This window comes from Acinonyx jubatus, chromosome A3 (genome assembly GCF_027475565.1).
Source record: "Acinonyx jubatus isolate Ajub_Pintada_27869175 chromosome A3, VMU_Ajub_asm_v1.0, whole genome shotgun sequence".
Taxonomy (NCBI): domain Eukaryota; kingdom Metazoa; phylum Chordata; class Mammalia; order Carnivora; family Felidae; genus Acinonyx; species Acinonyx jubatus.
Window position 1 is genome coordinate 96,450,200 of NC_069388.1, and position 12,778 is coordinate 96,462,977.

The 12,778-nt window shown below is 37.0% G+C and overlaps 1 protein-coding gene across 1 annotated transcript in view; it reads left to right on the forward strand.

Moving 5' to 3' along the window:
- The first annotated feature begins 3,245 nt into the window (after positions 1–3,245).
- Positions 3,246–12,778, forward strand: part of LOC106978215 (ADP-ribosylation factor-like protein 5A) — an 88,923-nt gene continuing 79,390 nt past the window's right edge. Inside the window, 1 exon segment of the mRNA XM_053201389.1 lies at positions 3,246–3,402. Coding sequence (XP_053057364.1) covers positions 3,246–3,402 — 157 coding nt within the window.

The window sequence follows — 12,778 nt, forward strand, 5'->3', positions numbered from 1 at the left end:
TGAAATCATTTAGACTGATTTTCATAGGACTATATGTAAATGTAGTTATGAAGGGATTAATCAGCCATGTGCTCAGAGAATTTGAGGGCAATCCTGGCTGAAGGGTCTCTGTGCAGCTGCCTGGGCAGATTCCCAGGTTGCCAGTGTATGAACCAATTTTCATTATTTAGTAGTACATGTCTTTGCTGTTCCTAAAATTCCAAAGGATCTGGAGAAATGAGAGATGGTTTATTGAGGTGATTCTTTGAATTTCCCCTTTTCTGTGGACACTAAATTCAAATACTCTCTAAAATCTGTCATTACAGCAATTTTTAAACAATGTTCTTGAATATTGCAAAACAGGCAAACATGAAATAGTTTACCACCTTAAATTCTTAAGAGAAATGAAAAAAATATGAAAGACAGAATTGCTTCTCTCCTTACACAGCATTAATAATCATAATAAGAAGTATTCCAATTTGGCATGCTGATGTGTTTTTTTTTAGTTTTTAAATTTTTTTGTGTTTTAGAGAGAGAGCACGTGATCAGGGGAGAGGGGCAGAGAGAAAGAGAGAGAGAGAGAGAGGGAGACAGAATCTTAAGTAGGCTCCACATTCAGTGCATAGCCTGATGTGAGGCTTGATCCCACAATCCTGAGATCATGACCTAAGCTGAAATCAAGAGTCTGATGTGCAACCAACTGAACCATTCAGACACCCATTTATGCTGATATGTTTGAGGTGAGGAATCAAATTATTAGCTTCTGCACTGATGAAGTGAAGGGAATATTAGCCCTTAATAGTTTGGTTGGATACGCATTGTCATCTGTTTAAGTAATTTGTTATGATCACAATTACTCTGGCTGCATGAATGACTTTGATCAGTGGCATGGTGGCTAACATGACTTTAATGTCCCCATCAGCTTGACTAAATTTTAGATAGGTTTCTTCATAATTGTAGGTTTCTTCATAATTGTAGGTTCCTCCCTCTTAGAGCATATGCTTTAGAATACTTGAAATGCAAAATTTGTTCTCTGCCCCTGAGAAGTATAAATCTTAAAAGCCAGTTGCCAGTTTTAATGTGTAGGAATATCTTTCTCAAATACCTGGGAGCTTTTTGAAACCTAATCAAGGAAGATAGTAGACCTACCTCCCAAATCTCTGTGAATGGGTAGGAACCTAACTTAGAAGAGCAACAATTAACAACCACAGGTGGCCTAATCACACTGACCAACCTCCCAGCTAAAGCACTCTAGTACCCTTCCACTAGCTCACCCCAACATTTAAATATGCTTCTGCCTTTTGTTTCAGTAAAATTGAGTTTGGTTTCTCTCCCTTATTGCAATACTCTTAAAGTTTCCTTGCCTATTTAATTCTGTCCAGGGCAATTTCTTTGACAATGGCTAAATGGCGTGTAAACATACTTTAAGAATAAGAAGGGAGTCGATTCTGGCACCTGTGATTTCAAAATGGAGTTTCTTTTGCTTTTCAATCTCTGAGCACCTAGTTATAAATATTTTTTCATTCTTTCTACTCTTATACTGACCATATAAAGGCTGAGAACTTACTGTTGATAATTGAAATCAAATTTTATAGTTAACTTGGTTCTCATGACCAAGCGTAATCTTAGTGATCTAGTCAAGCATAAGATGGTCTTGATACCTGTAGAAGTTAATTCAGGTCATGCGTACATCTTTCTTCTAAAATTGAGAAAAAAAATAATTGAACTACTATTCTAATTCACATGGTGACTATTCTAATTTTGACATGTAAAAAATTCAGGTTACGTATATTGGCTTGTGTTTCAAAGAAGTTTCCCTCGTTCCTATAGACTCAATGAAATAAGGTGGCAGAAAAGAAAAAAAATGTATAAGTGATATTCTGGGCCCAACATATACGTAAACAAATCTCTTATCCAGCATGATTGCCAAGGATTCTTAAAGGTCACAAACCCAATGTACAATCTGCTAAGGCCTGACTTTTTTACTGCCAGGTTTATTAGCAGAAGTGACAACAAAATCTGTGAATCCAGAAAACCTTAGTTAAAATCATAGTTGGTGGCTAAGCAAAGTTTTACCAGAAACTTTCCACCAGAATGAGACCATAGAAGAGAGATCCCAGAGGCAGATTGGGAAGGGAAAAGAATAAGACTCTAATGTGGGGAGAAGAGTAAATTAGCTGACGCTGAGCAGTGGAGTTTTAAAGGATGTCTATTACTGTCTTTTTATAAACTATTAAAATTTGAAATATAGGGATTGAAACTCATAAAAAGAGAGGTTGATAAATTGTTGGAATAATAGTCCTGAATTTTAAAATCTCTCTTCTAGTTCACTAACAAGGGAGTCTATATGTTTCTATTTTAATTTTGTTTAGTGTTTATTTATTTTTGAGAGAGAAAGAGAGAGAGACAGAGTGTGAACAGGGGAGGAGCAGAGAGAAAGCGAGACACAGAATCCGAAGCAGGCTCCAGGCTCTGAGCTGTCAGCACAGAACCTGACATGGGGCTCGAACTCACAAACAGTGAGATCATAACCTGAACCGAAGTCGGATGCTCAACCGCCTCAGCCACCCAGGTGTCCCTATATGTTTCTATTTTAAAAGACAGAAGATAGACTAATTCACCTTAAGAGCAGCTATTTCTTGGGATTATCTAGTTAATGGATAGTTTCCTCACTTTAAAGAGAAAAAGAGTAGGCTCTGTCTTCTGACCCAGGAGGGCCTTACACATAGAATATGGATTCATCATGTATGAGCAAATCCTCCTCAACCCAAAGGGGAGAGTAGAAAGGTCCTTAGCCAGAAAACAAAAAAAGAGTTGTAACTGTAAGCACATGTAGAAGGCAAGTAAAATCAAGAAAGAAAGGAAGCATTCTTCCATAGGTTTGCCAGACCCTGGGAGTACTGGGTTATCTGAGATTAGGTAGGGGAAGACAGAAATCCCACAAGTGGCTTCTACCAACTAACTGCATGGAAACAGAAATGAACACAATTCCTATTACTTTGGATTGCATTGGGAAGAGGACCAGAGAACTTCATTTATATGATATTGACTGAGTGTGGTTTTAACTCTTATCTACGGCAGCCAATTCACAGTGTTGGCTGTTCAAGCACAGACAACCTTCCAAATCCCTCAAATGAAATCACTAAGAACCAGTCTAACTTCTAGTTAAACATTCTATTTGTATCTAAATTCAAAAATAAAAACATCATTGTGTCATCCTGTATATAATTCAAGACCAACAGGCTTCATCAAATTTAGGAGAAAAGATGGCAGCCAAAGAGACAAAAACATCATTATCAGCCTTTGCTTGGAGAGTCCTGGAACCAGGTGCATCTCTCTCGGGGTGGACTAGGGATGCAGAACTCGATGGCAGTGATGATCAGTGTCAAGCCCAGACCTCATATTTCCTAGGTATTGTTGCAGGTGAAGTCTGTCCCTCATTTTTTTTCATCCTAATGTATGACTTCCTAGCACCAAATGCTGACTCTTGGTTGTCGTTGTTGCTGTTGTCTATCATGTGTAATACTTCCAACCTTGAAACTGAAAGAGTCAGCTTCAGAAGTCTGATTTAATATACTGCCTACATTGTTAGTCAAGAATGGTCTGTCTGTAGCCAACGTAGACCCGTATAGCTGGTGCTGATTGGAGTATAGAACTTTTGCCTGAAGTCATGCTAAGGGCAACAGCATGTCCAGCCTTGTTTCCAAACTTGAGCCCAGGTGGCCAGAGTAGACTCTGCCAACTCTAATCTCACTGTTTCAAACTGCAACTTTGGCCTTAGAAATAGCACCAGATCTAGCAGAGTCTCAAAATAGGATTCTATTTTTCTGTTGTATGGTTGGCAAACAGCTGTTAGACAGATTTGTTTCAGGCAGTGACAATAAATCATTTTTCTCTGTTTAAAAACAATTTAAGTTCTTATTCTTAACTCCTTTGTTTAGGAAGACAGGCTGAGCCTTTAGGAAAACCTTCTGGCTTAAGCTAATATGTTTGTGAATCAAATATCCATGAAAATAACACATGTTGAGTCTTCTTATATTTACATTGTTTTTCTTTTAAAGTATAAATGAATGCAAAGATGTACTGATATCTTAGTTGAAATTTTGAAATTTGAGTTTGGAGTTTCTGATAAAATCAGGAGTTTCCTTGGGAGTGACCAGTACCTCCTTTCTGTAGCTTCCAGTGTTTAATATGGAATAAAGTTTCCTTTAGATAAAAACTTATAGATAATAATTTCCATTACTGCTGCTCTGAAGCAGCAGACCAGAAACTTTAGTTTCACGTTCATGAAAAATTTTCATAATAATATTCTGTACAGTAAGTTGAAGTATGGGAAATTGTCATACTTGAATATTTTGACTTTCAAAAACAGGAATTTCATACTCTTCAACCTAATCAATATCCCTGAATCCATTTTGCTGAAGGAAAAACTAAGGAATAGAGAGTCTAAGTAGCATGCTCCAAAAATACAAAGCCTGCCGTTAATACAACTAGTGTTCAACAAAGTCTATTTTGAGTTCAAACTCTACCAACTTGAGGATCCACTGACTTGAGGTTCAACCCTGAGTATCTATTTCAGAACCCTCAAGCTGTCATGGTTTCTGCAATCAAATCAATTTGGTAAAAAATTCAGCCTTGCTAGAGTAAGAGTCCTGAGTGAAGGTTAGATTTTTTTTTAATTGGAGTATAAGTGACATATTAGTTTCAGGTGAACAACATAATGATCTGATATTTGTATACATTGTGAAATGATCACCATGGTAAGTCTAGTTAACATCCATCAGTATACATAGTAACAAAATTCTTTTTTCTCTGGATGAAGACTTTTAAGATTTACTCTAGGTAACTTTCAAAAATGTAATAATAGTAATATTAACTATAGTCACCATGCTGTACATTACATCCCCAGGCCTTATTTTGTAACTGGAAATAATGCCTTTTGACGTTCTTCACCCATTTTTCCCTTCCTTCCATCCGCACCTCTGGCAACCACCCATCTGTCCTCTTTGTATCCATGATCTTGTTTTTTGTTTTCTTTTTATTTGTTGGTCTTTTTAAAAATCCTTTTAAAGTTTATTTATTTTGAGAGAAAGAGGAGAGAGAGAGTGTGTGTACCAGTGGGGGAGGTGCAGAGAGAGAGAGAGAGAGAGAATTCCAAGCAGGTTCTGTGCTATTATTAGTCAATGTGGGGCTCGATCTCACCAACTGTGAGATAATGACTTGAGCTGAAATCAAGATTTGGACACTTAACCAACTGAGCCACCCAGGTGCACCTATTTCTTGATCTTTTAGATTCTACATATAAGTGAGATGATGTTCTATTTGTCTTTCTCTGACTTACTTTATTTAGTATAATGACCTCAAGTACATCCGTATTATTGCACATGACAAGATTTCATTCTTTCTTTATGGTGGAATAATATTCCATTGTGTGTATACATCGCAACTTCTTTATCCACTCATCCATCAGTGGACACTTAGGTTGTTTCCGTGTCTTGGCTGTTGTAAATGATGCTACAGTTAACATGTGGGTACATAAATCTTTTAGAGTTAGTGATTTCATTGTTTTGTATATATTCCCAGAATTGAATTGCTAGATCATATGGTAGTTCTATTTTTAGGTTCTTGAGGCATCTCTGTTCTGTTTTCTATAGTGGCTGCACAAGGGTTCCCTTTTGTTCACATCCTTGCCAACATTTGTTATTTCTTGCCTTTTTGATAATAGCCATTCTAACATGTATGAGATGATATCACATTGTGATTTAGATTTGCACTTTTTGATGATTACTCATGTTGAGCATCTTTTCATATACCTTTGGCCATTTTTATATCTTCTTTAGAAAAATGTCTATTTAGATTTTCTGTTCATTTTTAATCAGATTGTTCTTTTGCTTTTAAGCTGTATAAACTCTTTACTTTTTGGATATTAACCTTTCATCTTACTCTGTGAACTACATGGAGTCAAGCCTTTCTAGCTTGGCTTTAAGGCAGAGAGCAACTCCCTCCAGGATCAGAGAAGGGAAAACCAATATTCCCAGAGAAAACAGGCAGAAGGCTTCTTGGGCTGCCATCTTGCTGGGTTTTGAAAAACAGATAGGAGTTTGGAATGTTGGGGTGGGGAGTTTATTCTTGGTGCACCAGCCTTTCTGAGTGTTAGTGTGATCTGATCTAAATAACATTTAAATAAGCTTCCTCAGTGCATACCTTTGGCTTTTCATATTTTCCTCTTTTCTCTCTTATCCCTTTCAGTTTTAACTTGAGGCCTTTTTTATCATATTCCTACATGATCACAGTTAAATGTGACCAAATCTGAAAACTACCAATTGAACAAATCATACAACCAACTACATATGAAATATTGTAAAAGGAAGAAGTATGAATAATCCAATATATAATAATAGCAGTAGACACTTTTAGTTATCTAAACAGAATGTAAAGATAATAAGATCATCTAAATCTGTCTTTCTACAAAAAAAATCATACTCTCTTTGGATGGTTTTTATTTTAAGGCTGCAAAATATTTAAATCTTTGTGTTCGTTAAAAATAGTATATCATAAAACCAAAAGATTTATCTATTAAAAATGAATTAGATGTGTGATTTAGCATACAAATTGGGAACTGATAAAGTTAGATCTATTTGTTTCTTTAGCTGTTATCTCTGAGCCAGTTCCTAATGAACAGATTTCCCAAATAGTATTTATAGCATGATACTGTTCATGTGGAGATTAACAAGTGTTTTGTGTGGGGAAACTAAAAATGGCCCTTATGTTTGAGAAATACCAAATAACTCACCCCCCCCTTTGAAAGATCCACATTATATGACATGTTAAAGTCTTTGAAATTTCCCAGAGGGGAAATAAACTCTGTAAAAGAATTTAACCCATGGTACTCCATTCTTATTGCCAAATCTCTGTCCTTGGTAATTTTTTCCTTCATAGAAGATTTATTGAAATTTGTTGGACCTTATTTTGGGTTAACACTGAGTCAGGAGAGGACGATTCGAACCATGATCAATCAGAATATTTATTAAGCAATGATTATGTTTAAAGCCTTCTGCTACCTGCTCTCAGTGAAACATATGTTTAATAAAATGTTCTTACTCGGAAGTTGTTTACGTTCTCAATAGGACAGGTCGACCTTTCTATGGGTTAAAATGTGTCATCCAAAAAAAGTACTGAAGTTCTAACATTCAGTATCTGTGAATGCAACTTTATTTGAAAATAAGGTCTTTTCAGATGTTCTAGTAAGATGAGATCATTAGAAAATGCCCCAGTCTAATACAACTTTGTGACAAGGGGAAATTTGGGCATGTATACAGGGAAAACACCATGTGAGGATTGGAATTATATTGCCACAAATTCAGGAAGTATCAGAAGCTAGGAGAGAAGCCTGGGACAGCTTTTTTTCCCAGTACCTTCTGAGACAGTGTGGACTTGGCAGCACCTCAATCTCAGACTTGTAGCCTCCAAAACTGTGAGGCAAATAGCAGTTGTTTCAGTCTTTCCGTTTATGGCACTTTGTTATAGAAGCCCTGAGAAACTAATGCAGACATATTCACAAAACAGAAACTAAACATATCGTTCATTGTCTCTAACTGTCAAATGACTCAAATAGGCAAAGGTTGTGAAAGGAGTTCAGAGGAAGGATGCCAGCGTGAAGAGCTAGGTGGAAGGCTGAGGAAGGGAGGAAGAGAGGAAGATGCTATTGGTTACCTATTAAGAACTCAACTTCATCCTTTTTTTCCTTGCTGACAGAGCCTGTCTTCCCCAGTTAGTATTGAAAACACTGAATATTTGCTTTTTTACCTACTACCCTCCACTCTCTACTCTCTCCACTTGCACCCAGAACAATGGCTTGTGATTCCCTGCTGGCCAATGGGAAGTGGTAAAAAGTTTTCAGGGGCTCTGGAAAGCCTTCGTCCCTAGCAAAGGGACATATTGAAGGGAATGCATTGTTTCTTCTTTGCTCTGTATGGTTATAATTACAGGAAGCTGGAATCTCCATACTGTTTGTGCTCCAGTGGGGGAAGAAACAGCTGAAAGACAGATGATAACAGACATGAGAAAGCACTAGAGTTCTTGGAGATACCAGTATGTGATGGCCCCCAACTCTTGGCACACCTTGCAGCCAGACTCTTTATTCATAAGTTAATATAACCCCTTAACCATTTTACTTTTAGTTAAATATTATATTACTTACAGAGATAAAGATATTCTTAATGATTTGAAAGAAAAGAAGGAACACAGAACAACAGGAGCATGGTGTGATCTGGAGGTAAAGGGCTCAAACGATCTTCAGAGTCCATGTGAAATTTCTTAAAAAGTTTTCCTATTTGAGGATCTAACTTGAATGCCCCACCCCCTTTGAGACCATTGCTGATTTGCATCCCTTCGTTTTTTGAGCTCACTCCCTCTTCCCAAACCTGAGTTACCAAAACACTTAATCTCTGCCTTCTTAAAAGTCCGTTGTCTTTTGTCTGTGTGTCATAATTGCTAATGTATGAATTCCTTATCCAGCTATCTGTCACATAACTCAGTTCAGCCTGGTACCATGTAGGAACTCAATAGACTTATTGTGTGAATGAATGGATGAGTGAATAAGAATGAATAGAGGTTTCTTCATTATTTCAATCATACAGATCTAGACAAAATTATTTCAGTCCAAATAATTTCATGTTTCCGTTTTCTGTACCAGGCACATTCCTATGTGTTAGGGATAGAGCACTGATTTCTGGCTCTATATATAGGGGAAAGCTATTGAGTACCTCCAACATGACTAACTTGATCAGATTTTGGCAGAATTGTTGAAAATGGTTTGCTTGTGGGACACCTGGGTGGCTCAGTCAGTTAAGCGTCTGATTCTTGGTGTTGGCTTAGGTCAAGATCTCATGGTTTGTGGGGTGCCTGGGTGGCTCGGACAGTTAAGCATCCGACTTTGGTTCAGGTCATGATCTCACAGTTCGTGAGTTCTAGCCTGGCATTAGGCTCTGTGCTGACATCTCAGAGCCTGGGGTCTGCTTCGGATTCTGTGTCTTCCTCTCTCTCTCTCTGCCCCTCCTCTGCTCGCTCTCTCTCTCTCTCTCTCTCTCTCTCTCAAAAGTAAACAAACATTAAAAAAAAAGATCTCATGGTTTGTGAGATTGAGCCCCACATCGGGCTCTGTACTGACAGCAGGGAGCCTGCTTGGGAGTCCCTCTCTCCTTCTCTCTCTGCTCCTCCCCCTGCTCGCTCGCTCTCTCTCTCTCTCTCTCAAAATAAATAGAAAATGGTTTGCATGAGAACTGGTTAGGAGAAAGGAATGAGCATGATTTCATAATAGTGTTGATCATGGATGATGGAATACTATCAAGAAGCAGTAAAGGGGTGCCTGGGTGGCTCAGTCGGCTAAGCGTCCAACTTCAGCTCAGGTCATGATCTCACAGTTCATGAGTCTGAGCACTGTATGGAGCTCTGTGCTGACAGCTCAGAGCCTAGAGCCTGCTTCAGATTCGGTGTCTCCCTCTCTCTCTGCCCCTTCCCTGATTGCACTCTGTCTCTCTCTCTCTCAAAAATAAATAAACATTAAACAAAGTTAAAAAGAAAAGAATCAGTAAAAAAGGTGCTAAGAATAACATAAAACAGGTGAAGGAGGTAGCATGGAGTTGGTGAATAACTGGAGACAGAAAAGATAATTTGTCATTGTGTATAGATTTTTTGACTCCGGTTACTAGATAGTGACTAGGTGAGATAAGTAGAAAAGAGAGAGTAAAGTTTTTATTACAGATGGGGAAGACAGGAAGTTCAATTTCGGACATGCTCTGTCTGTGTGCCGGGCTGAGGCTAAAGCATTACATTGCTTGACATCAAAGAACACTGGATATCCAGGCAAAAGTGCCTCGATACTATTCTTCAGGCAAGAGGGAAGAACTTTTCATGGAATGTTTGGCATGTAATTCTCTTACCTAAATTTTTAAGTAAAAGACACTTCCAATTCTTTAGGGAGATGTTAAAGGAAACACATAGGTCATCTGAAAGATAGTGGTAAATTTCATGTTATTAAGAAAGTTTGGTTTCATTGCTTCCTACAGCTAGTGGATGATGTGGATTAATATATAGAAGCAAAACAAAAAAAAACCTATATGCTTTGTTATTAGATATATAACATAGTTAGGGCTCTTTCCTACTAAATATTCAAAACAGGTTCTTCCTAATAACCTCAATAGAAGAAAATGAACATGGATATCTTTATAGTATCCCATTTCTGGTATTATAACTAAAGGTTAGTTGTCATATTAGCTAGCATCTGATATTTCAAGGATTTTTAACTTATCAAATGTCCATCAAAAATTTGCTATGTCGTTTTTCGGCTTGATTGTAAAATGTTTTTATTGTATGGAATATGTATACTATGTTGAGTTTCTATATGTGGAATATGTATACTATGTTGAGTAAAGAGAATAATGCCATCCGAAACCTGGAAGAATTTGGGGATAGCCTCTATTTTTAAAACTTAAGTCTAGAAGAAGCACTTCACACAGATACTTACTTCATTTTAGCATTTGTCATGTAAGAATTAGAATTGCACATTCACAACAAATTCCTGGTAGATCATCCACTAAAGGCATTACTATATGAAATATTCCCTTGTAAATGTTAAAAAAAAGTCACTTCTGTAACTCCAAAGGAAACAGTGTGTTCGAATAACAAAGACAGTCATTCAAATGAAACTCAGATGAAATAAACTGATACAGTTTTTCAAAATGAAATCCCACTTGTCCAGTCCCTCATTTTTCACATGATACAAAGTATGAGGGTGGTAACATGCTGAACTCAAAAAGCCAGGATAGAAGAGCTGGATTAGAAATCTTGTATAAATTAGTATATAAATTTAATATAATTTAGATAACAGGTTGGAAAATTAAGTTCTTGAGAACTGAAATGTTATGCCTGGAATCAAAACACATGCAGTACGTACACGGAGGGGATGCAAATACCACCATAGCACAGTACATGAATAATGCAGGGTTGCAGGGGGGATTTGCAAACAGAGGATCAGCAAAGCGCACATGGTCTCCTAAGCCCTTATCCTCTACGTAGAATGATCCAAGCAAATGTCATATTTTACTTCACTGATTAAGCTGGAAGTCGAAGGGCGGCAGGGTCACCCAAACATTATTGTATAAATTTAAATGAGAAGACCTCACATGGTTGAGCATATTGCCTCATTGGCAAGATGAACATACTGCTTGAAGAGGTCAGTTGTATTAGGAATTTTGCATTTCAGGGCTAATATCAGCTGGATACTAGCCAGTTCATTTCTAGGCTCTCTGAGAAGTGAGAGAAGTCTTTTAGCCAACAATAATTTGGTCTCTACACTAGACTCTAGGAATAATTTTCTTTTAAAAAGTTTCATATCTCCCTCATCTTTCCACCTTTGTGCCTACCATATCTTTTAGAAAATAATTCCTCATTAAATGTTAATATGAAAAGTAAAACAAGCTTTGATACATACAAATTTAGAGAAACGATTATCTGATTATGGAGTTGGCCTCAGACTAGTTCCTTTAAAGAGTAAAAAAAAAAGAGAGAAGAATAGATAAAAAAAATAAATGATGCTTTCTTGTCTCTTCCAAGATAATACACAGGTAACAAAATAAATTATTATAATTTTTAATGTTTACTTATTTTTGAGAGAGACAGAGTGTGAGCAGGGGAGGGGCAGAAAGACAGAGGGAGACACAGAATCTGAAGCAGGCTCCAGTCTCTGAGCTGTCAGCACAGAGACTGATGTGGGGCTGAAACTCATGAGCCATGAGTTCATGACCTGAGCCGAAGTCAGCCACTTAACAGACTGAGCCACCCAGGTTCCCCAAATTATTATACATTGATTGCATGGTGGAATAAGAGCTAGGCAAGGAACTTGTAGATAATGAGACCAACATGAGAAATCATGAGTATACATGAGGAACAGCAAGAGAGCCATGGCTAGAATCAGTGGAAAATAACACTGGAAACTTTGGGAAGGGACATATAAAAAGCACTAAAAGCCCTAAGAAGAGTTAGGATTTAATATGTATGCATTTGAAAAAAAAAAAGAAAGAAAGAAAAGCATATGACATCCAAGCAGAGACATGGCAAAATATAAGTGATATATGAAAACATCTAAAACAAGGTGGGCAAAATATTAAATATAGTGTAATACACACATAAAAATGTAGTATATACATGTAAATGTATTACATGCAATATACTGTATACTATATGAGTATAGAGTACACAGTATCCAAACTAAGTTTATATATGAGATATATACATCCATATATCATATATATATATATATATATATATATATATATATATATATATCTCGTGTGTGTGTGTGTGTGTGTGTGTGTGTGTATACATACATACATATATATATATATACTAGTGTAAAAACATGTATATGCTGGGGCACCTAGGTGGCTTAGTCGGTTGAGTGTTCAACTTTGGCTCAGGTCACTGTCTCACAGGTGGTGAGTTTGAACTTTACATCGGTCTTGCTGCTGTCAGCACAGAGCCCACTTCAGATCCTCTGTCCTTCTCTCTCTCTGCCCCTCCCCTGCTCATGAGCACAAGCTCTCGCTCTCTCTCAAAATATAAATAAACATTTTAAAAAATTAGAAAAGAAACTTGTATATGCTGTAATTTATACTTTTTGTGTAACATCTATAGCCATATATATATATATATACATAATACTGTTATACTATCCAAGAAAAACTACATAGTAGATAAATTGCAATTATATGTATCCAGGCTTCAGAAACTAGAGTGTACA